Below are 27,745 nucleotides of genomic sequence, written 5' to 3' on the forward strand. Positions count from 1 at the left end.
CCGCCGACGCACTGCCTGAGGGGGTGCGCCGGCAGCTTCCGGTGTGGGTGACTAGTGGTGCCGAATTAGGGGGACATCAACGGACGCTCAGGTAGGGACCATGGCGGACGGCGACTTGGAGCGGGCAGATGGGCGCATCGTCAAGATGGAGGTGGACTACAGCGCCACGGTGGATCAGCGATTGCCGGAGTGCGAGAAGCTGGCCAAGGTGAGGGGAGGCCGGCTGGGTGTTGGCGGGAGCCAGGGGCTGAGTCACGGCGCCGAGCTTGCTTAGGCCTCAGGGGGCCTGCGGGCTGGAGCGCGCATCCCGCTGTTGCCTGCCCGGCCCGAGCTAGGCCTGCAGAAGTAGGAGATCCCAGGTCGGCCTGACCAGGGAGACCCCGCAGCCGGAGTACGCTAGTGCATACAGCTTCCCAGAACCTCCCCAGGACAGATGGTCACTTCATTCCCTTAGGAGTTGGGGCTCCATTAGTACTTTTTACCTTTTCTTGGATACTGTTTCACGTTTACTTGAGTAGTTTCTCAGGGATTAAGGCCGCGTCAGCATTCACGCTAGATCAGAGAGTTTAGTTCTCTTGCTCTTGTCGAATCAGTTTCTCTGGTTAAGTTGCGTACGCATCGTGGCGATGTGCTTGGCCTTTGGCCAGAAGAAGGGACAGGAAAGGGATAGGGACGAAGGTGATTAACACAGGACCCCTGTCCCTAAGGAGTCCGTGTACACAACAAATTACACAAGTTACGCGTGGTAGTGAGTGCCATACAAGTATGAAAGTCTTACTGGAACACAGAAGGAAGCCGTTCGTTTTTACTGGTCGGTTAAGGGAGGGTTTTACAGAGAAGCTGACGTTTGTATCAGGCCTTGCAGAGTAAGATTGGGCTGGGGAGGAGTCATCCCTGGGAGCGGGAACTGCACGAGTAAAGACAAACAGGCACAGAAGTACAAAGTAACATAATTAATGGAGGTCGTTAACAGTAGTTTAGCCCAGCTGCATATCTTCCATGAAATAGAAATTTTACTTGATCTGAACATTTATCGTGCAACATGGGATGCTGTGTGTCAGGCAACTTTGTGTATCATTTTACATGTAAAGGAACCAAGGCTTAGAGTTGTCTGTCCATCCTAACATTAGCAATAGGTAGAACCAGGGATTTAAACCTAGGTGCCTGACTAGGGTTTGGATAGTTGTTGCATCACCTTCATCAGGGAACGTTGTTAAGGGTTGTGCTCAGGCCTCTTTAAATTCCTTGATCAATCCAGCCACAAACATGTATTGCTATTCATCTGGGATGCATTCACTAATAGGGTTGTTTTTGTCTCTTAAGGAGCTTACTACCTAAGTACATTAAAACATACTAAATTCAGGGGCAGGAGGAGTGTCAAGTAATACTTCACATTTAATTCTCAGAAGGAACCCTTTCAATGCTTCCCTTTTTTTCCAAAAAAGAATTTAGTGGGGCTTTACAAAAGACAAGGTTAGGGAAAGATGATGAAGTTGATACACTTGTATTTCTTAGGTTCAGTACCCTAAGTGGAGGGTAGCCATCAATTCATCTCTGAGCTTTCTAGCTGCTACTATAAAGAAACATCACCAGTTACATAAAAGAAACATCACCAGTTACATAGAGGTTGGAAAACTCAAACACCTCCAGCGCAGGGCAGATAAACAATCTCTGACATTTATTGAGTGCTTTCTGCAGTGCCAGGCACTCATGTATTAACTCATTTGATCCTCACCTTAGCCCTGTGAGGTAGGTATTATTATCATTCTTATTTTATGATAGGAAAACAGTCTAAGAGAAGTTGAGTCACATGCTCCAAAGTCATACAGCTAGTAAAGTGGTGGAGCCAGGATGCAAACCCAGGCATACTGATTCTAGAGCTTCTGCTCTCACCAAGTGTCCTGCCCAGTGAGCAAAGTGTAATGAAACCTGAACTTCTGAGCACCTGCTCAAGGAAAGAGAGTAGGAACTCTGCACCTTAGGTTAATCTTTGCCAATTGCGAATGAAGGCCACACTTTATGAACTCCTCTAATTTGAGGGAGAGACCAGGAATATGGATTTTTATATGAATTGCCTTTATATTTAGAAACTGGACACTAATCTGTTTTAAAGCACTGTTTGAGCCAATACCATGTAGATCAGACAAAACATATGTACAGGTCAAAGTCAGCCCCAAACCACCTCTTTGGAATTAATAGATTGATAGTTGCCATAAGGAAGAAACTAATTGCTTTAAAGGAGTACAGTTGTTCCAAGAACTGAGACTAGGGTGAAAAAAAATCTTCCCCTTACCAATTTCTTCTGATAGCCTACTGTGTGTAAGACCCAGTCAGTGCTAGACTTTATGGGGGTATAAAATTAGTGGACAGAGCTCTTGCTTTCAAATAGCTTATAGGCCAGTAAGAAAAAAATATTTCGCTGCTACAATTGTTCTAGCAGTCAATGTATGGCATTTATTTAGAACATCGCTGTTACGTTCAAGACAGTTGAGAAGATTTGCAAACTCAAATGCCAAATGATTTTTTGGGTGTCAAGTGGGTGATGGAAATGTTTGAAGCAGGGAATGTTGGGGCCTGTTAAACTATGTAAAATTAAAGCCATTTGATTTTTCTTTTTTTTAATTTATTTAATTTATTTATTTTTGGCTGCGTTGGGTCTTCGTTGCTGCGCATGGGCTTTTCTCTAGTTGTGGCGAGCGGGGGCTACTCTTCCTTGCGGTGCGCAGGCTTCTCATTGCCGTGGCTTCTCTTGTTGTGGAGCACGGGCTCTAGGTGCGCGGACTTCAGTAGTTGTGGCTTGCGGGCCCTAGAGCACAGGCTCAGTAGTTGTGGCGCACGGGCTTAGTTGCTTCACGGCATGTGGGATCTTCCTGGACCAGGGCTCGAACCCGTGTCCCCTGCATTGGCAGGCGGATTCTTAACCACTGCGCCACCAGGGAAGCCCTGATTTTTCTCTTAAGCCACTGTGCCTGTCGAACAAAACAAGGTGTAGATATGGATTGTCTTTGTGGGGAGGCGGGGCAGGGGGAAGAGGACTGGGGCATGGGAAGGTAGAAGGATTTTTTAATACAGACCCACAGTTTTCAACTTCTGGATTAGATAGCTGTCTTAGGGTTTTTTAGGGTATGTTTCCCTGTTTTGCTTTCTGTCCCTCATTTTATATTATTTTATAGCCATTCTGCCAATCATAAAAATATATTTAAAGCATTGCATTTCTACATTGGAATGCATGGAACACTTTAGCATACATTCTTTAGTTTTTTATTTTGAGCCCATCAATAAAACTGAAGGAAGTTTTGTTACCTTCACTTTGCTTGTGAGAAAACTAAGGTTCAGGCAGCTTCAGTAGTTATCCAAGGTCTATAGAAGAATCAGATCAAGCTGAGGTCTCCTGGCAATAGGTATAGTGTTCTTTTTGCTACATCCCATGGCTTCTTTAAGAGACTATCACTTCTGTGCTTACTTTCCTTAAGACATTTTTTATTTTTAATGTGAAAGACATTCGAAGATAAAAATTATATGTATAGAGAATTAATAAGAATGTATCAGGTGAGAATACCACATATAGCAGAAGCCTTCAAAAGTCAGACCGAAGTCTAACCCCACGTGGTATACTTGCCAAATCTAGGCCATTTGAATCTCCTACAGTTGTGACCTAGTACAGTTCTATCTATCTATCTATCTATTTATTTATTTATGCATGCATGCATGCATGCTGCTCCTGGTCTTAGTTGCAGCATGCGGGATCTTTTCATTGCAGCATGCGAACTTCTTAGTTGTGGCGTGCAATCGGGATCTAGTTCCCCTACCAGGGATCAAACCTGGGCCTCCCACATTGGGAGCGCAGAGCCCTACCCACTGGACCACCAGGGAAGTCCCTGACCTAGTACAATTCTGTTTCTGTGTCCTAACACTCACCTAGCAAATAACAACAGTGACTAATAATGTTAGCCATCATTGCCTTAATCCTAACACCAACTCTATGCAGCAGGAACTATAGATATTATTATGCCCATATCACTAAAGAGAAAATTGAGGGTCAGAGAGGGTAAGTGTCTTTCTTAAAGTAACACAGTGGTAGATCTGGAATTTAGACTCAAGCATTCTGGCTGCAGAGCCTGTTTTTAACCATTACATTCTACTGCCTCTGTGATTGGTATTTGAGGACCCTGTATCAGATTGGTGAGATAATAAAAGTGATACTAGTTCTAGATAATAGTTGTTATTTCACCCTGGCATTAGGGAGTTAAAAATTAATCTAATGAGGGCCTTTTCTGAACTGTAAAGATGTAGTATTTAACAGTTCTAATGCACAGAAGGTTCCCCTCCAACCCCTACCCCCACCGCCTGCTTTTGGATTACCGTGTATATTTGGCATATGGTTATTTAGGGACTACTTGCATTCCTTTTTTTTTTTTTTTTTTTTTTGCGGTACGCGGGCCTCACTGTTGTGGCCTCTCCCGTTGCGGAGCACAGGCTCCGGACGTGCAGACTCAGTGGCCATGGCTCACAGGCCCAGCCGCTCCGCAGCACATGGGATCTTCCCAGACCGGGGCACGAACCCGTGTCCCCTGCATCGGCAGGCGGACTCTCAACCACTGCACCACCAGGGAAGCCCTACTTGCATTCTTAAATCGAATATATCCTTCGTTTCTCCCTTCTCTTATTTTTTTAAATTTATTTCATTTATTTATCTTTGGCTGCGTTGGGTCTTCATTGCTGCACGCGGGCTCTCTCTAGTTATGGCGAGTGGGGGCTACTCTTTGTTGCGGTGCGCGGCCTTCTCATTGTGGTGGCTTCTCTTGTTGCAGAACATGGGCTCTAGGCGCGCGGGCTTCAGTAGTTGTGGCGCACGGGCTTAATTGCCCCGCGGCATGTGGGATCTTCCTGGACCAGGGCTCGAACCCGTGTTCCCTGCATTGGCAGGAGGATTCTTAACCACTGCGCCACAGGGAAGTCCCTCTCCCTCCTCTTAATGTCTTTTCATTTCATTTGGTCACCTGCAACCTCTTCTCATGGTTAACACTAAAAATAAAGAGGAGGTGAAATGTAAAACAGTTTACTGATTGTTAGTAGCTTGGACAAAAGACCCCTTCAAGAAATAGGTCATTTAAAAGTATTGGATTGGCATTACATTTCAACTGTTTGTGGTTAACTTTTTATGGGCCTTTTCTTACTTGTTGAGGTTGTTTAAGAAATCATTAAAAGATTGGATCATTTAGGAGTTAAAGGACACAAACATACAGAATATACAGATACCCAACATGTATTGATGTTGAATAAACTCCTTAGTCAGTTACCTCATTGACAAGGATTTTTTTTCCCCCCCCCCGGTACACAGGCCTCTCACTGTTGTGGCGTCTCCCGTTGCGGAGCACAGGCTCCGGACGCGCAGGCTCAGCGGCCATGGCTCACGGGCCCAGCCGCTCTGCGGCATGTGGGATCCTCCCGGACCGGGGCACGAACCCATGTCCCCTGCATTGGCAGGCGGACTCTCAACCACTGCGCCACCAGGGAAGCCCCGACAAGGATTATTTTAATGAGAAAAAGGAGTCACAAAAGTCACATGTTCTAACAACTTGGTTTTGATAGCTCTGACCACCTTGTTCCTCTGAATTGAAAGGCAGCATTGAGGAGGTAGAATTTCAAGGAAGATATGTGAATAGATAGGAAAGGAACGAGGAAGATGTTTAGCCATGAGCTTGTACATGGAAGATTGGGTGGAAAAGTGGGATGATTAGAGAATTGGGAGTTGTATTTAATGAAATTGATGGTAACGTTTTTCAGATAGCACTGAATTGTCAGCCATATAATTTGTCACATCCTACTTACTGTAAAAGTAAGAATCAGGAATTGTAAGCCAAGATCAAGTGAATAGTTCAGGTCAATGTCAATCCATTGAACACATACTGTGTGCAGGTTGGTGTAAGGGAAACAATCAAACAATGTCCAGCCCTAAAGAACTTATAGACCACTTAGGAGGCAAGACATGCACATTAATAACTGTGGTACAAGGTATAAAGGTATAAAGATACTGGTACACAGTATCTACAAAACACCATTATATGCTTGGGCAGGTGCAGAGCACTGAACTACAGTGATGAACAGTATAGACATGGCCCCAGCTCTTACAGAGTACATTCTAGTGAGATTAGAAAGACAGTGAACATTAAAATGGAAAAGAGTTTGGGGTTGTCGACTGAAAAAAAATACACAACCTAAAAGTGGAGAATTATGTCTTATTTGGGGCATTACTGAGAACTATAGCCCAAAAAGGCAGCCACTCAGATAGCTCTGAGGGACTGTTCCAAAGAGGTGATGGAGGAGCCAGAATACATAGGAGTTTTGGCTGAAAAAAAACAAACATGTAGTTGAACATCAAAAGATTACTGCTAATCACAAAAACAGACATCTCAAGTTAATGATTTTAGTGTTTTTCTCTGTAGGGGAAGATGCAGGAGCCTGGGCTTACTGAAATCATTTCTTTGACATGCATCGTAACTATCTAGGACCAGTATCCTGTTTTACAGCCGCAACGTCCTTTGTTTACTGAAATGGCAGGTGACATTCTTTGTCCACAGGGTCATTGCAAAGCAGAAAGTCAGTGGGCTGGAGTGTTAAAGGAGGTGCTGAGTGACTACTGACTTTAGAGAGCATTTTCCAAGAACGCCTTTCTGAGAAGGTGATGGTGACATTTAATGTTTTGTTGATACTGGTAGACCCCAGCTCTAGAGTGGTATGTGATTCCTTCATTGGAGGGTGCAATTCTTTAAAATGCATATTTCTGAATTAAAATACCATACAGTAAACTACATGCTGTTGATCACAATCATGTGACTAATAGTAATTACAAAAGTGACAAGAGGGGACCATCAGTAAACAGTATTTTGCATTTTAGCAATTTTTGCACTATATTTTGTTGCCAAGTAGTAACCATTTCCCTATGGAAATTACAGTTGACCTTTGAACAACACAGGTTTTGATTCTTTGATTTTTATGATTTATTAACCTTTAACTTTGGAGAATTTATAGATTTGTTCTTTGTTCTTCTGCTCTGATGGACATTTAGCCAACATTTATTGTACACGTAAACCTATACAGCTTTCAGAACTGGTGCTCCCCTTTGCATGGGAAACATTGTTAAAATGTTAGTAATTGTATGTTTTAGATTTAATTAAAATAAATTCAAACAATGCCTATACAGTGCATTTTCTGTGCTGCCTAGAAAATTCATAGCTTAAAAGTTATCTTGGAAAATATGGGAACAGTATTTTGAAAAGTCTAAACATTATTTGTGCCCTTAATTCAAAAGCTGTTTAGTTTCTCTCATCAGTAAAAGAGTAGTACTCATGTACCATCTATGAATGTCATTAAAATAAAAATAAATTTCCTTTAGGGTTAGAAAAGCGATTTATAAATGAAACCCTCCTCATCACTTCCAATTCATTCAATGTTAGTAATATCAATATCTTAAATTAATGCAATCTTTGTGCTGTGGGGTGGTTTTGTTTTTATCAAAATGTGTGGTTCCTAATATGGCTTATTTTAGTCCTGGTGTATTATCATCTAGGTTTATATTATTTGAATTTTGTTATTCCCATTTCTTAATGTATGCCCCAGGGAGAATGTTTTGTTTTTACGTACGAGATGGAGATTATTGTCAATTGATGACTTGGTATAGCATGCGTGGGTAATCTCAGGTAGGCTTTGTTTTCTTTAAGCACAATTATAATTTATTTCTAAAGTCATTGAGAAATTAAACCAGGGTTTCCTATCTTTTTACCACCAAATATCCTTTTTATTTCTCCTCAGAACTTCATGTTTTAAAATACTTTTGGTGAATTTATAAAGAAATCATTATTTTCCCATTTTTATTCTTCAAAGACACGGGTGACAGCCAGTTAAGAGTCTCTTCAGAACAAGATAAACAGGTGTTCCCACACTGAGGTGATGAATTAGAATCCAAAACAAAGACTTGATGTTTTTCTTGAGTGTTAAATCATTGTTGTTCTAGAGTCAGTTTCTCCTAGGCATTTTGAAATGTTAAAAATAGCTTGTGGGGCTTCCCTGGTGGAGCAGTGGTTGAGAGTCTGCCTGCCAATGCAGGGGACACGGGTTCATGCCCCGGTCCGGGAAGATCCCACATGCCGCGGAGTGGCTGGGCCTGTGAGCCATGGCCATTGAGCCTGCATGTCCGGAGCTCCGTACCGGGACAGGCCACAACAGTGAGAGGCCCGCGTACCGCAAAAAAAAACAAAAACAAAAACAAAAAAACCTTGTGGTATTTGTTTTTCTCTTTCTGACTTACTTCACTCTGTATGACAGACTCTAGGTTCACACACCTCACTACAAATAACTCAATTTCATTTCCTTTTATGGCTGAGTAATATTCCATTGTATATATGTGCCACATCTTTACCCATTCATCTGTTGATGGACACTTAGGTTGGGTCCATGTCCTGCCTATTGTAAATAGTGCTGCAATGAACATTGTGGGTACATGTCTCTTTTTGAATTATGGTTTTCTCAGGGTATATGCCCAGTAGTGGGTTAGGGCATTGACATATATACACTACTGAATGTAAAATAGCTAATGGGAAGCAGCAACATAGCACAGGGAGATCAGCTCAGTGCTTTGCGATGACGTAGAGGGGTGGGATAGGGAGGGTGGGAGGGATGCTCAAGAGGGAGGGGATATGGGGATAAATGTATGCATATGGCTGATTCACTTTGTTGTACAACAGAAACTAACACAGCATTGTGAAGCAATTATACTCCAATAAAGATCTATTAAAAAAAAAAAGTAGCTTGTGGGCCCCAAGTTGGGAACCACTGACTTCTGGAATCCTCTGGAGAAGCAGGCAGTATCATGAAAAGGAGAAAAAGACAACAGTAGTCTCTTTCCTCTAAAATAGGCTATTGATTTTGTCTTTCTGTGTCAGAAACATCTCATGTTAGACTGTTATTTGGTTTTGTGTTGTTGGTGTTTTCATTGTTCATTTACCTTTTGTTTTAGGAAGGAAGACTTCAAGAAGTCATTGAAACCCTTCTCTCTTTGGAAAAACAGACCCGAACTGTGAGTAGATTATAATGAAAACCTCAATTGCCATTAATTTCATTTGACACTGTTTCCATTAACTTTCAATATATTTTCATTCTTACAGGCTTCTGATATGGTGTCTACATCCCGTATCTTAGTTGCAGTAGTGAAGATGTGCTATGAGGCTAAAGAATGGGATTTACTTAATGAAAATATTATGCTTTTGTCAAAAAGACGGAGTCAGTTAAAACAAGTGAGTTCATGATTGATCAAAAACAAATACATTCAAATTTAAATAAGGACTTTCAGAAAAAAAAACCTTTCTATGAATCTGTTTTAAATCTACTGTTAAATCAACATCACAACATTTAGAGAGTTTTAAAAAATTCTATCCATATTCTCATGACAACTGCTTTTATTTTTGTCTTCTAATCTTTATATATTTGCATATTTTTACAAAATTGTTCTGAGAGTGTTGATGCAGCTTCTATTTCCATGTCGCTCCTTCATATTTATTATTTTAAATGGTTGTGTTATAATCTGTCAAGTCGATAATCTGTAATTTACTTAATCATGCCTTTATTAAACACTTAATATTTAACTTTTTTTTTTTTGGCTGCGTTGGGTCTTAGTTGCTGCGCGTGGGCTTTCTATAGTTGTGGTGAGCGGGGGCTACTCTCTCTTATTGATAGATTGATTGATTGATTGATTGCTGCCTTGGGTCTTCGTTGCCGCCCGTGGGCTTTCTAGTGCGGTGACTTCTCTTGTTGCGGAGCAGAGGCTATAGGCGCACGCGCTTCAGTAGTTGTGGCACGTGGGCTCAGTAGTTGTGGTGCACGGGCTTAGTTGCTCCACGGCATGTTGGATCTTCCCGGACCAGGGATCGAACCCATGTCCCCTGCATTGACAGGCAGATTCTCAACCACTGAGCCACCAGGGAAGCCCCTATTTAACTTATTTTTGAGGCCATTTTCAGACATCATTTTGTTAAAAATTTCAGACTACTCATTTTGTTTAAAGATTATATATGTTCTCTTTTGGTGTTTTTGTGAAGCTGGATTTTCTTTACTGCTTTCCTGTTCTGCTTGAGATGTATTTAAATGATCCTCTTTAGAAATAGACTCCACTTTTTACATTTATATTTCATCTTTAAAATGCTGTTCCGAGTAGCTTATGGGTTTTTATTTTTTGCTTTCAAATGGTAAAGGTAATGACATTGTTAAACAAGGTAGTAGTAGAACCAAAAAATAGAAGTACAGGGTTCTTGTCCAAAGCCCTTATTTTATTAATTAGTCTGCTGTGAGAGTGAGCTTGATATTAGAGTGGGTTAAATTATTTTTTGCAAAAAGCAAAGTTACTGTGATTGGTTTTTTTCCTTTTTCTTAGATAAGTTTACATGCATATAAAATTCACTGTTAAGAATTAACATAGATTTAATTGAGGCTCTCTAGTACATGTGGATGTGAAATTCATTTAAATATGATTTTTGCTGCTCATTTCTGTGGTTTGAGAGACTAACATGGATAAACCATCATCCTCCTCTGATTTTCTAAGAGACTTGCTTTCTATGGGACAGTTTTGAAAGGGCTACTTAATTAGAAGTCTTGGGGCAACCTGGGTTAAAATAAACAAAAATATGTGTTTTATATAGTATTAATATAAAGTTCAAAGCACATATCCTAAAATACAGATTTAATTTCATAGAGTCATAACATTTTAGAACTAGTCGAGGGACTGTTTACTCTGTTACTTTTCTAATAGAGAAACTGAATTTTATATGTAAGCCTTTTGGAATGTGAAGAAATGTGTAAGTAACCTATAGCTTAGTACAGAACATAAATCGCAAGTAATCATAGCAATCTTTAACATGTCCCAAGATTGATTTTTAAATTTTTTAAAAATTACTTGCATACATGGCAACATATAGTAAGTGACATTAGAATAGTAAAAATGCTAAGATGTATGAAAAGAGGAAGAGAAAGGTTTTAATTAAGTTTATTAGGGAAGGCTTCTTGGGGAAAGAGTTGGAGTCAGTGTTACAGCTGGCTAGTGACATCCCCAGAACTGGAACCAGAGCTGCTCTTTGTGCCTTAATATGTTATGTCTTCACAGCTGGAAAGTACTTAGGGACTCCAAATATCTCTTTCCTTTTCTCATAATTATGTTTTACCTCAAACTTTTCATTTTTGCTTCATCAGGGTTAGAAATTAGTAATCTTCTTAAAATAACCTTTTCTAGATTGCTTAAGATTAACGTTTTCTAACTCACTATCACTTCAGTGCAGAGGGTCAGCATCACGCCAACTGTAACTTCACTAATGACTTCCCTACAGTTTTTTCAGGGAGCAGGAGGATGTTCACTTATCATTAGAATATTGATTTGTTTCCTTTTCTTTTCCCCATCTGGTTTCTGTTAATGTATTTTTTGCACAGCTTTTAGAATGATCAAGTTGTATGCCCTTCTAGAAATCATTATTATAATTAGTTTTAGAGGGATCATCTGTTTTGTGAGAGACTAGGTGTTCCAGAGCTTTGCACTTACTGAAGGAGTTATATTTTACAATAAAACCTTCGCCTTCTGGGACTCCTGGGAGTCTCTAAACAGCTAATTTTCAGATAATTAAGTCTGATCTGAGCTATGTGAACATTAAATGTTTTTCAAGGAAATCTTTGCAAGATATACCATGGGATTTATTTTTAAAGCTTTACTGAGATATAATTGACAGCAAGATATTCTGTTTACTTTTCTGCTATCTTAAAATATGCTTAATGTAATTTAACATTTTCCTGATGACAGAGTCCTAATTATTATTATCAATGATTATGATATGCTGTTTAGAATCTAGATTAGGGGTTGGTGAACTATGGGCCAAGGACCAAATCCTACCTGCCACCTTTGTAAATAAAATTTTGGGGGGACAGAGCCACACCCATTTGTCATGTATGGCATATCTGTGGAGTTACAAAGGCAGAGCCGGATAGTTGCCACAGGTCTTCCCTAGTGGCGCAGTGGTTAAGAATCCACCTGCCAATGCAGGGGACACGGGTTCAAGCCCTGGTCTGGGAAGATCCCACATGCCACGGAGCAACTAAGCCCGTGCGTCACAACTACTGAGCCTGCACTCTAGAGCCCGTGAGCCACAAGTAGGGAAGCCCACGCATCTAGAGCCCATGCTCTGCAACAAGAGAAGCCACCGCAATGAGAAGCCCGTGCACCGCAATGAGAAGCCCACGCACCACAATGAAGAGCAGCCCCCGCTCGCAGCAATTAGAGAAAGTCTGCGTGCAGCAACAAAGACCCAAAGCAGACAAAAATAAATAAATAAATTTATTTATAAAATAAAAATGAGTAGTTGCCACAGAGGATCCTATGGCTCACAAACTCTAAAATACTTACTGTGTAAATATTTATAAACATATATAGAAAAGGTCAGCTGACCCCTGACCTAGATCATAGACTGTTAGTGCTGGAAGAAATGTAGTACAAGCTGCTTGTGCTACCTGTCAGGGAACTGTGGGCAAGAGATGCTGAGCTTTTCAGTGTCGCATTTTATTGAGGTGGGCATGGCTGGCTGTGGCTCCTGCTCCCCGCCCAGATGGTGGAACTGTCTTACCTTCTGCTTCTGCCACCGACTCTTTTTTATGGCTTCACCACTGTCACAGCCACTGTTAAACTCTGCTTTTCTCTCCCCCACCTTTCCCTGCCCTTAATCTGTTGCCACTTCTTCCATACTTTCCTTCTTGACTGTAAAAAAGCTAGCCAGCCAGCCTTCTAACAGACATTGCCAGACATGCCTCTTCCACCTTTCGTGTTGTGTAATCAGCTCACCCACCAGTTGTAGTGGAGAGGGGTAAGGTCTTTACACCTGAGGTTTTCCTAACCTTTACTGCTTTGTCACTGAGTATTCAGTACTTCTTAGCTAAGGGTTGCAGGGGTGGGGCTGGGGGAATTGATTTCTTATATTTTTTTTAATCGGCAATTCAGTATCTAGAGTTGCTTGGGAAGACCAGATTTGACCACAGCACTTCCATCAATAAAATAGTTCCTTTTCCTGTATGAGGAATGAATTTAACTTATGAATGGTTTTTATTATTTTAGGCTGTTGCAAAAATGGTTCAACAGTGCTGTACTTACGTTGAGGAAATCACAGACCTTCCAATCAAACTTCGATTAATTGATACTCTACGAATGGTTACAGAAGGAAAGGTAAGTTTTCTATTAGCAGAACTCACAGTAAGTACTCAGAGATACTTATGTGTTTAAACATTTTATATAGGTGCATACGTATGTGTTTATAAGATGGAATACACAGAATGTCGTCATCTTAATTTAACCCATATCTTTGTAAATACATCTCCTTCTAGTGTCTTCCCATATGCCAGTGAATATACTGAAATAGTGACAGTCTTAGTATATCCAGATTTTTCTAGAAATTAGTGATCTTATCCCAAATTTACATCTGGTAATAATTAAACATAAGGTTATTTCTTCACGTGGCCTAGACCTGCTCAAGAAGTCTATGTTTGGGATAGCTAAGGTTTCTTAGAGCGTTTACAGTGTGAGGTTAGCTTTCAAACTTTGACTGTCTTGCCAGAAACGATCTGTATTTCTTTTGATGCCTGTGCCCCATCCCCACCCCCAATCTAGTGTTTCTCTAAACACGGCAAGTATGAAATGGTGGCTATGGTAGATACGTTTCTTTCTAGGTAGATTTTTGTGGTTTGAAGACAAAAACTTCGTTTATATATAACTTACTGCCTCTTTTGATAGTTTAGTTCATTAAACGTTTATTGAGCACCTACCTGTGTTGTGCGAGGTCCAAAATGGGCAGGACGCTATTTTTAACCTCAAAAGAGATCAATCATGGAAATAGTTACTGTGCTGGTCATGACAGTAGCAATGTGCTTGCTGTTCCCTGCAGCACAGAGGTAGGGGTTGACTGGCTGAGGACCCCAGGAAAGCCTCAGAGAGTTTATGGTGGCTCAGCTGGCTTTTTAAGAATGAATAGAAATTCTACTGGGCCAGAGCATAGGGAGAAGGGCATTTAAGACATAGGGGAAATTATATGCAGAGATATCAGAGTGAGAAACACTTAGTACATTTAGGAAAGTGTAAGCAGTTTGTTATCATTGGAGATTAAGGATTTGGGACTGGAGTGGGGAAAAGGGGTTGCTGCAGAGCAAAGGCTAAATGGGTCAGCAAGCCCAAGCATGAAAATTAGTTCCCTAGACTTTGTTAGGCTATAGTTATATTTTTAATGTTTAATTTGTTGGAAATTATAAATCTACTAGCATTACAAATGGCTACAAAAATGCTAGTAACTTTAACTTAGCAAGATGAGATGTCTTTAGAGAAAGTAGCCTTGCATTTAAAGAGAAATCAGAATGAGAGTATTGGTTGAATTATAGATAATAGACTGCATACGCTCTTTGCAAAGTGTTATTTTTCAAATAATCAGTTCTTTTAAAGGCACTTTCTGTGCCGTTTATTTAGTTTTTGGTCCTGTTAGTTGTTAAGCACAGTGATTTCATACTGAAGTTCTCAAAGCAAAGTGCAAAATATGGATAACATTTTATAGAGATATTTTCTTTAAAAATTATGTGATTGTGAAATGTAAAATGTCACACAATGCTGTTGGTATGTGGAGGATAAAGTGCATGACAGCTGCAAGAGAAATACCTTGTTTGAATAATAGTTCAGTTCTACCTTTTCAATTTTAACACGTTTCTGTAGGAATTTAGATAATATAAACCTCTTGTATTTGTAGATTTATGTTGAAATTGAGCGTGCTCGGCTGACTAAAACATTAGCAACTATAAAAGAGCAAAACGGTGACGTCAAAGAGGCAGCTTCCATTTTACAAGAGTTACAGGTAAGGTGCTGCATTTTAGAGTATGTAAAATTTTACATTCAGTCAGCAGTATTTTGGGAATTTCCTGGCAGTCCAGTGGTTAGGTATTGTCGCTTTCACTGCCGAAGGCTCAGGTTCAGTCCCTGGTTGGGGAACTAAGATCCCACAAGCCGTGTGGCGCAGCAAAGAAAAAAAAAACAGTCAGCAATATTTTCTTGTAATTGCTTATTTTGGCACCTTATCACTTTCTTCTGAACCACCAGGATTAAGAGTGAGTACTGTAGAGTGTGAGGTTGTTTAAGTAGCTGGAAGTTGTGTAATTATGGTCCCAACCAAATTTAACTGCTAAAAACGTTTTGAAGAAAAGTAGGTTCAACAAATTAGTCTTAACTTTGTGCCCTTATTTGAACATTTTAATTCTCTTTAGAATTTAAATAAAACCAGTAATTCACGTTCATTTACTTATGCCTTAGGAATTTACTGTTCATCGTTGGCTTCATTCTTAATGAATATTTGATTGGTGGTCAACTTCTAGTCTATATTGGTTTAACAAAGAAAAACTCCTTCATAGTTTGCTGTGTTTCAGGACAGTTTTTAAGAGAGGCCTTAAAATGAGATAGCAGAGTGCTAAGAAATCTGAGAAAAGCCATTTCTCCTATCAGAAAAATGTACGTAAACTATGCTCAAAATTTTTTTTTAAATAAATTTATTTATTTATTTATTTTTGGCTGTGTTGGGTCTTCATTGCTGCGCGGGCTTTCTCTAGTTGTGGTGAGCCAGGGTTACTCTTCGTTGTGGTGTGCTGGCTTCTCCTTGTGGTGGCTTCTTTTGTTGCGGAGCACGGGCTCTAGGCGCGCAGGCTTCAGTATTTGTGGCACGTGGGCTCACTAGTTGTGGCTCACAGGCTCTAGAGCGCAGGCTCAGTAGTTGTGGCTCGTGGGCTTAGTTGCTGTACGTCATGTGGGATCTTCCCGGACCAGGGCTTGAACCTGTGTCCCCTGCGTTGGCAGACGGATTCTTAACCACTGTGCCACCAGGAAAGCCCTATGCTCAAATTTTTGCTTATAATTTTAGTTCATCAAAGGCTCCCCATTAAGTTAAATCGATTATTTTAACTTTTCAATTATGTACCTTATCCATTTTAGATAAAGGAAAGGAAAAAAATAATACTGGAAGGAACTTGTATGGCATGCATTGTGTTTGTTGTCATTTTTTAAAACATATTCTCTATATACTTGATCTCATTTAATGTTCACATGCAACACTGTTTTTATCCCCACTTTTCAGCCAAGGAAATTGTGACTCAAAGGAGTTAAGTAACTTGTTGGATTACCACTAGTTCTGTTTGGCTTCAGGCTCCCCACCCCGCCAAACACACACCTTTTTTTTTTTCTTTTCAATTAAAAGACTTTTTAAAAAAAATATTTTTAGGTTCACAGCAAATTGAGTGGGAAGTACTACCCACTGCTGCCACAACACACAACCTCCCCTACTATCAGCATCCCGAACCAGCGTGGTGCGTTAGTTACAGTCAGTGAGCCTGCACTGACACATCGTTATCACCCAAAGTACAGTTTTACATTAGGGTTCACTCGCGGTGTTGTACACTCTACGGATTTTGACAAACATATAATGACGTGTCTCCAGCACTGTAGTATCATAAAGAATAGTTTCACTGCTTATGAAAACCCTTTGGGCTCTGCCTATTTATCCCGTCTTCTCCCTAACCCTTGGCAACCACTGATCTTTTTATTTGCTCCACAGTTTTGCCTCCCAACTCTATTTGCCAACCAGGAGGACTATATGCCTCATGATTCAACATCCCCTGTGAAGTATTCTTGCCAAAAAATTAATCTCAGTTATATAACGCCTCTAGGTTTAACTGCCAGTTTTTAAGGTATACCAGGGACAGAGGAGCCTGTTAAATGATACCACAGGGACGCAGTCTGCAAACTTCAGACTCTAGAAAACTATAGGATGATTGACTTGATTTCTTCAATGAATAAATGGCAAGGAAAAAAGAGACATAAGAAACATAGCTACAAATTGCAGAATATGAACCTTATTTGGATTCTGAGTTGATTAAAAAAATAAATGAGACTATTGAGGAGTGAGTAGATATTTCGTGATATAAAGAACTTTTAGGTATGATATTTTTTTCAGTTTATCTTTTAGAGATACATATTGAAATATTTATAATATCTTGTCTGAGATTTGCTTCAAAGTAATTGACACATGGAGAGTGAGTGAACATGTCAAAATGAAACATTGATGGTTCATTGTGTGTGTTTTTATTTTCCTTAAGAAATTACAAAGGAGAATTAGTGTACATAGAGTGCTTAGCACAGTGCCTGGCACGCAATATGTTGACTAACTATTAAAAAAAATAACGAAGGACAAGACAGTGAAATAAAAACATTTCAGACCAAATTGTAGTAATAATAGCCTTACTTCATTCTACTTTGTAAAAGTGTCATTCTAGATGTTATAAATCATTTATAACATATGTATGCCAAATATTATATTAGAAACTTTTTCATAGTGTTTGATATAATTGATTCTCTGTTATATTTGTGGGTATCTACTGTAACTCTACATTCTGCACCCATGAAGGGTCATATCAGCCTTGTCATCTGAATTTTCAAAAGACCTGTGCCTCTTTTTTGTATAACGGTTTCAACTATTATATAGTTAGCATTGCAACTGATATCTTTTTTCATTTTTAGAATTGTCATTTCCTTATTAGCCATTAGGAAAATGCAAATTAAAACCATGATGAGATACTACTACATGCCTATTAGAATACCTAAAATTTTTTTAAAATACTGACAATACCAAGAGCTGGCAGGGATGCAAAGCAGCTGGAACTCTCATAGATTGCTGATCGGTATGCAAAATGGTGCAGCCACTCTGGAAAACAGGTTGGCAGTTTCTTATAAAGTTAAACATACGCTTACTGTATAACCCAGCAATCCCATCCCTGGGTACCCAAGAGACAGGAAAATTTATGTGCACACAAAACTTGTCCACTAATGTTCAGAGTAGCTTTATTTGTGATAGGCAAAAGATTGAATCAACCCAGTTGTTCTTCAGCAGGTGAATGGATAAACTGGGGTTCATCCATGCATGGAATACTACTTAGCCATAAAAAGGAACGAACTGTTTGATTTATACAACAACTTGAATGAATCTTATTCAAAGCATTATGCTGAGTAAACACAGTCTCAAAAGGTTGCATGTTATATTTGACATTCTTGAAAAGACAGTTCTGGGGGACTTCCCCAGTGGTCCAGTGGTTAAGAATTCACCTTCCAATGCAGGGGATGTGGGTTTGACCCCTGGTCGGGGAACTAAGATCCCACATGCTGTGGGGCAACTAAGCCTGTGTGCTGCAACTACAGAGCCCACACACTCTGGAGCCTGTGCGTCACAACCAGAGAGAAGCCCGCGTGCCGCAATGGAAGGTCCAGCGTGCTGCAACTAAGACCCGATGCAGCCAAAAATGAATGAATGAATGAATGAATAATAATAAAGAAAACACAGTTCTGTGGTATTAGAGGACAGATCATTGGTTTTCAGGGGTTATGAGTGTGACTGTAAAGGGGGCATGTGAGGGAGTTATGCGGGTGATGGAACTGTTCTGTGTCTTGATTGTGATGGTGGTTGCAGAAATCTGTGCATGTGTTACAATTCATAGAACTTTACACCAAAAGAAAAATATCCGTTTTACTATATAATAATTTTTTTAAATTGTAATTTCCCGGAGGAAACTAGCTTTTTATATCACCATCAACACTCAATATGCGTGAAGGTTCATATTATTTATCAAGTGTGAATTTTTAATGTCTATTTAATTTTGTTGCAATTTAAAAATATTACTAAAGATTATAATCTTGGTTGGGGGCTTACTCTGCTAGGTAGAAACGTATGGGTCAATGGAAAAGAAAGAGCGAGTGGAGTTTATTTTGGAGCAAATGCGGCTCTGCCTAGCTGTGAAGGATTACATTCGTACACAAATCATCAGCAAGAAAATTAACACCAAATTTTTCCAGGAAGAAAATACAGAGGTAAGCCTATCTCTTACTATAAGTTTACTTTGAAAATGTTGGGGGGAAACCCTGTAAACCCCGATTTATTTTGTCAACTTTTTTCAGAAATTAAAGTTGAAATACTATAACTTAATGATTCAGCTGGATCAACATGAAGGATCTTATTTGTCTATTTGTAAGCACTACAGAGCAATCTATGATACTCCCTGTATACAGGCAGAAAGTGAAAAGTGGCAACAGGTAAGAATATAGTCTTAAACTTGACATTGATACTTATTAGGAAGAATTTGCATTTTTTGAAATAATTTTAACTTCAATAATTACACGCAATTGTGTGGTACTGCTTTCTGTTCAGTCTGTTGATAGTTCACTTTATCCTTACTGATTCAGATGAATTATTTATGGCCTTTGAAGAAATGTAGGCTTACTATTTAAGACATGTACAGCAGGTTACCTTCTAACAAAGGTCACAGATAAAGACCTAGCATTACTTTGGAAAATTATTTTGCAAAGTTTGTGAATAGATTATATGTGGATTCCACATTTTTGCTGCTAACTTGTTATAAGAACCTTTTTTTATACATTTATTAAAAAAAAAAGTTTGGGGGAGGAATAAATTAGGAGTATGGGATTAACAGATACATACCACTATGTATTATATAAAATAAACAGCAAGGAGTTACCCTATAGCACAGGGAACTATAGTCAATATCTTGTAATAACCTGTAATGGAAAGGAATCTGAAAAAGAATATATATATATATATATATATATATATGTATATATATATATAAGAAACTGAGTCACTTTGCTGTACACCTGAAGCTAACACTAAGTAAATCAACTATACTTCAGTTTAAAAAAAAAAGCCAACCCAGGTAGTAATTCAAATTAGCAAAGATTCAGGAATTCCCTGGTGGTCCAGTGGTTAGAACTTCGTTTTTTCACTGCCGAGGGTGCAGGTTCGATCCCTGGTCGGGGAACTGAGATTTCCACAAGCCGTGCAGCACAGCCAGAAAGGAAAAAAAATTTTTTTTTTTTTCGCTGCATTTGTTTTATAATAGTTTTATGAAAAGTCAACATTAAAGAAAAGCACTATGAAGAGCAATCTGATAAGGTTTTTCCCCTGACTTTTGAATACAGTATTAAAAATGAGTATATACAATTATGCCATGAATTTTCACTTTCTGCCAAAGTTTCCATTTTGTTTCTAGTCTTGTATGTAAACTGTTGCATTGTACAACCTTTTTAGGCCCTGAAAAGTGTTGTCCTTTATGTTATCTTGGCTCCTTTTGACAATGAACAGTCAGATTTGGTTCACCGAATAAGTGGTGACAAGAAGTTAGAAGAAATTCCTAAATACAAGTAAGTACTTTTATAATTAGTATAGTATGTCTCAGTAGAAGCACCGTTTTGAAAGAAAATTGGTTAACCTAAGTATATACTTCTTAATTGGTTACTGATAGATTGTATTAGAGAATAAAACTAGAGAAAATAAAGTGTTTTTTTAGGACTACATTTGAAATTAATGCAGTGAGGTTATAACACTCCATTCTAAGCCACTTATCAAGTAGAAGTCTTATTTCAAACTCACTTTTGTTTAATTAATCATCTGATAAATTTTATCATTTGTAAATGTTTGGGACTTTGTGATTTTCAGAAGTAGATGCTTCTGAAAATCCATTATATACAACATGGGCTTCGCTGGTGGCACAGTGGTTAAGAATCCATCTGCCAGTGCAGGGGACACAGTTTCGAGCCCTGGTCCGGGAAGATCCCACATGACACAGAGCAACTAAGCCCATGTGCCACAACTACTGAGCCTGTGCTCTAGAGCCCGCGAGCCACAGCTCCTGAGCCCGCGTGTCACAACTACTGATGCCCACGCACCTAAAGCCTGTGCTCCACAACAAAAGAAGCCACCGCAATGAGAAGCCCGCACACCGCAACAAAGAGTAGCCCCCGCTCGCCACAACTAGAGAAAGCCCGCGCGCGCGCGTGCAGCGAAGACTCAATGCAGCCATAAATAAATAAATAAATAAATAATAAAACAGGCATAGGCTTTATCATAAGCCCATTGTGCTTTTTTTTTAAGCTATTTTTCTTTTATCTGTTTCATTAGTAAGTTTACAGTCAATTAGTCCAGAGATTGGCAAATACAATAGAGGAGATAGCAGAATGATAAGTAGGGGAATGTGCTTTTCACAATTACTGTGGAAAAAATGGTAGTAAAGTTGGTAAAATAAGTAATAACTTGTATCTTGTTCTACAAACAAAACTGTAAAAATCCTCTTTGTTGATATTTTAAAATTTGCTATTAGATGCAACTTAATTTTTACAGATTTGGAATATATTAAGTTTTATTTAATTTACAGGGATCTTTTAAAGCTTTTTACCACAATGGAGTTGATGCGTTGGTCCACACTTGTTGAAGACTATGGAATGGAATTAAGAAAAGGTTCTCTGGAGAGTCCTGCAACTGATGTTTTTGGTTATACAGAGGAAGGTGAAAAAAGGTGGAAAGACTTGAAAAACAGAGTTGTTGAACATGTAAGGATCTGGCATGATGGAGATGACAATTTAGAAGTAAACTTTGGCAAATCTGAGCATAAACTTTTATTCCTCAAATGTTTCTTTTGGATGTTATGTCTTTAATTCTTCATTTTAGGATTTTTTTTTCTATGCCCAATGTAGTAGTGATGTAAATTTGTTGTTCAGATGTTTATTGTCTTATTTCCCAAAGCATATCAGAATTTATCTTACCCCTCTTGTCTTTTTTTCCCCACCTCTTTTTAGCTTTTCAGAAAAGATAACTGTGTTAGCATGCTGCATTTTGAGAGGACCTCTCAAGAATCCAAAGTTTTATAGCATATAAATCAGAAGGAATTTCTTAAGAATGTGAGGGATGGGTGGGGGTGGAGGGAGTGTTTTCTTTCTGGTACTCGCTGGGTAGTTTTGGAAATGGGTAGCATGTCTTAAACCTGACCTTTGATCTTCTTGGTGTCACTACAAATTGAATTATGTCAACATTCATTCATTAACAAACATTTATTGTGAGCCTTCTATATGCCACACACTGTACAAAGTGCTGGGACACATGGGAGAATAAGACATGGTCCCTACCTTCAAAATGCTTAAAAATTAATCACAGTGGAAGATGCATTTATAAATTATGTATTATGGTACAAGTATACATGTACTAGAGGGGAGCACAAGGAGAGAGTTGATTGGTTCCACCATGAAGAATGGTCAGGCTGGATACATAGGAATCGATGTGGGAGGTAAGATTTGTGAGAAGAGTATGTAGTCAGCAGGCAGACAAGGGAGGGCAGTCCTGGTAGGCAGATGGGATGGTCTGCGCTGGGGCATGGAGGCAGCAAACCAGCAGGGGAACTTGAGGACCTCCAAGGAAAGGGCTCAGTGAGAAAGGAAGTTGGAGGTACGGAAAAGGGCTGGGTCGTAACAAAGCTGAGAGGATAATGACCAGGCTTGTATTTTATAAAGATTCCTCTGGGAGGAAGTGTGAAGAGTGGATTTGGAGAGAGAAAAGACTGGAGATGAGACTAGCTAAGTGGCTTTATGGGCTTGAATTAAGGCAGTAGCCAAGGTATTGAGGAGGAGTGGGTGGAATGGAATTAACTGTTTTAAAGAAGAAAAGTAATAGAATTTGGTCATTGGTTAAATTTAAAGGATGAAGGAAAAGCGGGGAGTCTTGAGTGATTCTATGCTTTCTGAGAGGTTGGAGTTGCCCTCAGCCCTGATTAGAGATGGGAGGAGGTGCAGCTTCTTCAGAGATGAGCTCATTTTTCTCCCCACCATCCCCCTTTTTCCTTGTGAGTGCTGCTGCTTTGTTAATAACATTAACATTGAGAAGAACAAAGGGGCGCCTCTCTAACTTTAGCACCACTTCCAGTGAAAATTAAGAGTTTAATTTTGAGTTATCTTTACATAGTTATAATGATGATAAGGTAGCATTTTGAGATGATTTTGATCTTTTAAAAATTTTAGCCTTTTAAACATTTGTGTCATAATTAGAAAAACTTAACTTTAGATTCTTGCATTTAGCAAACATATTTTAGTACGGTTACAACTTTTAACAACTAATTTAGTTAAGCCTATATTTTGACTATATATATTTTAGAAGAGTTGTAGAGTGTACTCAGAATAACTAAAAATAACTGCAGAAGCCAAAATATCTAAATATTTAGTTTCGTTATTGACATTTAGAACCAGCTTCATTCCAGTGGTGGACTATAGCAAAATAAAAGCTCTGAGCATTTGACATTTTAACTAAACCTATTTGGATATGAAAACAAATGGGTTGGGCTTTTGGCCTTACTGACAGCTGTGTCCTCTGTGCCCTATATTCTCTCCTCAGAATATTAGAATAATGGCCAAGTATTACACGAGGATAACGATGAAGAGGATGGCACAACTTCTGGATCTGTCTGTTGATGTAAGTAGTAAACGTTGTTTGTAACCGTTCATTTTGAAAATCAACTGACTTGTAAAAATTGAGCAAGAAAATCAATTTTGTTTTATTACTTAATTTTAAGTTTAGGTGATAGAAAGTTTCCCCAAGCTATCTTGAATACCAAAGAGTAGCCTAAATAACAAGTTTATAGCTACATTAATATTATTTATACTAGTTAAAATCTTCACTTAAATATGGTAGTTTTACAGTGATTAATTTGAAGATAAAGTATATATTTCTGTAATAAATATGTCTAGGTTCCCAAAAGTGAACTGTAGAAATAAAACATATGAGGGAGACGTGACTGCAGTTCACCTGAAAAGGACCCAGGACATGTTAGAGGGATATCATCTTCAGGTCTGGTTTTCATGTTGGTAAAATGTACAATAACAAAGAGATAGGAGTTAAGCAAAGTGTATAGTGATGGTCTGAAAAACCATTTCTGTCACCAGAAGGAGTCTGACAGTTTAGCTGAAAAGGAGGAATTATGGAATGTTGGGGTTAGAGGGCTTGATCCTCGGTTAGTTCATTAACTCTTCTCGTTTCTGGACGAGGGTGCCTGGGTCCTTAGAAGTAAAGTGCCTTCTCTTTGGCTACAGAGTTGGCAAGTGGCAGAGCATATATTCTAACCCACCATTTCTAACTGAAACTAACTGTATAATACTGCCTTTTAGGGGGAAACGTAGAAGGTAGACCAAATTGCTGGTGGCAACAGGTTCTTGGGCAGTACCCACAGCATTAAGTTTGCCGGGAGGTTCAAACTGAATGCTGACTTTGAGTGTACTCATTCTAATCATTCCCTAGACTCTTAGTAAAATAAGTACATCATTGCAGGAAATCAGCAGTTTCTAACTATTAATGAATTTTAGCATATTCTTGAGTGAAGAGTGTAGAGAATGCTTTCCTTAAATTTTGTTTATTGATAATTAAAATTATCTTGTCTTAATCCAGTTTGTCTCTCTCTTGCAGGAGTCAGAGGCTTTTCTCTCGAATCTAGTAGTTAACAAGACCATCTTTGCTAAAGTAGACAGGTTGGCAGGAATTATCAACTTCCAGAGACCCAAGGATCCAAATAATTTATTAAATGACTGGTCTCAGAAACTGAACTCATTGATGTCTCTAGTTAACAAAACCACACACCTCATAGCCAAAGAGGAGATGATACATAATCTACAATAAGCGTCTCCATGCCCTTAGTGCTTTTAGAAAAGAGTTAAAATTGCAAGTCATTAAAAAAGAAAAAGACTTTTATGGGGTATATGTTGGGTTTTTTTTTTTTTTTCCTATTCTCAGCTCTTTTGTCTAAAATTTAAAAGCTAGTGAACATATTTGAGGCCCCTTTTGATCTTCAGTTCCTCGATTTCATTGTTAACTTTGCATGTGCAGTTGGTGCAAAAATATATAATACATTTCTATTGTCTGAGTACTCAAAAAATTGTCATAACTTACCTAAATACGTTATTCTATCATTTGAAACCTTTTTAGCTACTATTTGTTTTCATTCAGCTAACAACCATAACTATAATAATAAAAGCAGTATATGCACGTTTACCTTCCATGGTTACCTGTGTTTCTAAACATTTTGTGGGATAGTGATTTAAGTGTTTTTTAAATAAAATTAATTTTGTTGTAAAGCTATTGATTATTTAGTAGAATTTAAAAAGCAGCATAGAACCTATAAGAACATTTGGGATAAAGTTGTGACTTGTGAAGAATTTGTATTTTAGTATTGTGGTAGAAAGTCTCTAGATTGAGTGTGTACAGAGCTATCTGGTAGGCTATAGACTTTTTTTTTTTTGTTGAGTCAAGCTAGTTTCAGTCACAGTAGCTTATTGTTACCCCCTTTCCCTGACTTGACCAGGTGTTGAACTAATTGTGTTGACAGAGGTTAATACACAAGGTCATTTTTATAACTCCTTTGTGGCTTTAACTTCCATGTGTAATTGCATCATTAATGCTCCAACTTCATTCTCTCCTATAGGAACTTTAATTCCATTATATGCGTGCTAGATAACAACCTAAAATGCATTAAAAATGACCAAAAAAAAGAGACTTCAGGCCACCCTCTTGGCAAATGGTATAGTGTTGACACTTTTTTTTAAACAGAATTAAAGTAGTTTTACTGTTAAAAGAAACATCTGAGATCACTTACTATGAGCAAATTTTAGAAGTTTTAAAATTTGATTTCAGAGAAAATGGAAAAAGGAAACAATGTTAGGTTATTTAAAATAGGTTTAAATGAAGAAAGTATAAGATCTTTTTTTAAAAATACAAATAGAGAGGGAAAGGCATTCTGGAAACAACAGTTTTCACAATTCATTTTCCATTTAATGATCACTAAATCGTCCTACTTCGTGATCCCAGGGCTGGGGACAGTTGTAGAACCTCTATTGTGAATAATAACGTAGTATTTTTTTTTTTGGGGGGGGGAATAACGTAGTATTAATCTAATTTTATTCTTTGGAAATTTAATGTATTGGTCACATTAATAACAATATCTGCTATCACTTATCTTTAAAAACTAACGAAAAATATGGCAAGGTAAGAAACATCAGAAGTTTACATTAGCAGTAAGAATATAGTTTTTAATTTTCTATTGAATGAAAAGGATGGAAAATAAAATCATTTTGCATTGTTAATTTGTAAATTGAGTTGGAACTAATTTGAATCTAGCTTCTCATTAACTTCATCTTTCTAGGGACTCATTCCCCTTGTACTTGCCAAACCTAGACTGTTTGGCCAAATATGTTTCTGTAAAGATCTCAAATGCTCCTCTTCTTTGTTTTTTATTTTAACATGCTCACCCTCAAACTAAGCTTTTTGTGTGTTCTGATTTGGTGCCATTTGTAACTGTGTCCCAGTGACCAAATCCCATTTGACTTGATTAACTGCTCATCCATTGTTTTTTCTGTCCAAGCAAACTTAAGATTTATTACCAATTTCTCGTGTTACAAAGAAGAATCCATTAGCTTAAGGCAGTAAAATATTTGAGATGTTCTGAACCTAAAATCCTGGCTCGCATTTCTGACCTAAAGCTGGCATGCATGAAAAGGTTAGAACCACTTCGTTTTAATATGGAGAAGTGAATACTTGACTCATTGTTTTCATTAGGTTACTAACCAGCAGGAGAGGTGATGAGCCACTGTTTTTTTTTTGTTTGTTTTTAATGAAACACCTTTTACCCTTTCATTTCTATATAATTTATGTTTTTATATTAGAGTTCAATCATTATTTCTGTAATTATCAATTTCCATATGCTTTTTGTTGAATCACTGAAAAACATCTCTAAAATTCATACTGTTCCATTCTATCTCTTAAGTTAAATGTATGATAAAAGAACATATTTTAAATTGTTTCCAGCTTCTGGATATAGCTGCAATAAAAGCACTAATTTGTGGATATTTAAGAAAACCTGGAGAATAAACTCATATTTTAAAAGATCACTTTTTTCAGTTCTTTTACTGTTTATAACAAAAAGCCACAGATACTTTTCATTTTTCTTTCTAAGTCATGTTACCTCTCTAATCCTGGTTGTTTTGTTTTTTTTTTTTTTCGGTACGCGGGCCTCTCATTGTTGTGGCCTCTTCCGTTGCGGAGCACAGGCTCCAGACGCGCAGGCTCAACGGCCGTGGCTCACGGGCCCAGCCGCTCCGCGGCGTGTGGGATCTTCCCGGACCGGGGCGCGAACCCGTGTCCCCTACATCGGCAGGCAGACTCTCAACCACTGCAACACCAGGGAAGCCCTCTAATCCTGGTTTTAAGCAGTGAGAAAACATTTTGTACATTGCAACAGGTTGGCTTTTTCCCCTGGATTCTTTCTGATTTGGGGTTGGTGACAGGCTGTGCCTTATTGTGCTTTGACCAATGGTTCTCTCACTTAGCACACATGCGAATCACCTGCAGGGCTTGTTCCAACGCGGATTACTGGCCCCACCCCCAGAGTTTCTGATTCAATAATTTTAATTTCTAACAAGTTCTCAGGTGACACGGATGCTGCTGATCCATGCACCACACTTTGAGAACCACTCCTTGAGGATACTTGCAGTAAATGCAAGAAAAGAACCATGTTAAGTTTGTAAAAGCTATTTTGGTGAGAAAAAAATATTGAGTGAACATGAATATCAGTAAAGTTAGGATTGTGCTACAGGGTGATGCTTATCCATTTTCATTTGTTTTTGAGCCTAGCGATTGGAAAGTCTAGTTTTATCCTGCCCCCTGAGATGTAATGTTCTCACTTTTTGAGTGGATATAAAAGTGTCCCTAATTTGGAGCTTAATATTTCCTATGTTGAAAGAATTGAATGACATCTCTTTGAAGATTGCAAAAGTTTC

The 27,745-nt window shown here is 38.6% G+C and overlaps 2 protein-coding genes across 2 annotated transcripts in view; one reads left to right on the top strand and one right to left on the bottom strand.

Annotated features, from left to right (window-relative positions):
• The window catches only part of PITPNC1 (phosphatidylinositol transfer protein cytoplasmic 1), a 265,455-nt gene extending 264,891 nt beyond the window's left edge, over positions 1 to 564 (bottom strand). The window contains exon 1 of the mRNA XM_067715275.1: positions 483 to 564. The gene's annotated coding sequence lies outside the window, so the exon portion shown is untranslated. The remainder of the gene's footprint in view (positions 1 to 482) is intronic.
• PSMD12 (proteasome 26S subunit, non-ATPase 12) lies at positions 1 to 26,854 on the top strand. The gene is made up of 11 exons (XM_067715272.1): positions 1 to 208; positions 9,017 to 9,076; positions 9,165 to 9,293; positions 13,139 to 13,246; positions 14,808 to 14,912; positions 18,809 to 18,958; positions 19,046 to 19,180; positions 20,193 to 20,305; positions 21,316 to 21,490; positions 23,319 to 23,396; positions 24,384 to 26,854. The coding sequence occupies exons 1-11, from the start codon at positions 101 to 103 to the stop codon at positions 24,591 to 24,593; spliced, it is 1,371 nt and encodes a 456-aa protein (XP_067571373.1). The 5' UTR covers positions 1 to 100; the 3' UTR covers positions 24,594 to 26,854.
• The last annotated feature ends 891 nt before the right edge of the window (positions 26,855 to 27,745 follow it).

The sequence above is a fragment of the Pseudorca crassidens genome, chromosome 19 (assembly GCF_039906515.1).
Source record: "Pseudorca crassidens isolate mPseCra1 chromosome 19, mPseCra1.hap1, whole genome shotgun sequence".
In the NCBI taxonomy this organism is placed as follows: domain Eukaryota; kingdom Metazoa; phylum Chordata; class Mammalia; order Artiodactyla; family Delphinidae; genus Pseudorca; species Pseudorca crassidens.

Coding starts and splice junctions, on each gene's coding strand:
- PSMD12 (XM_067715272.1), top strand. CDS start 101: ATGGCGGACGGCGACTTGGAGCGGGCAGATGGGCGCATCGTCAAGATG. Junction 13,247..14,807: donor GAATGGTTACAGAAGGAAAG/GTAAGTTTTCTA, acceptor TTGTATTTGTAG/ATTTATGTTGAAATTGAGCG. Junction 21,491..23,318: donor AAAACAGAGTTGTTGAACAT/GTAAGGATCTGG, acceptor TTCTCTCCTCAG/AATATTAGAATAATGGCCAA.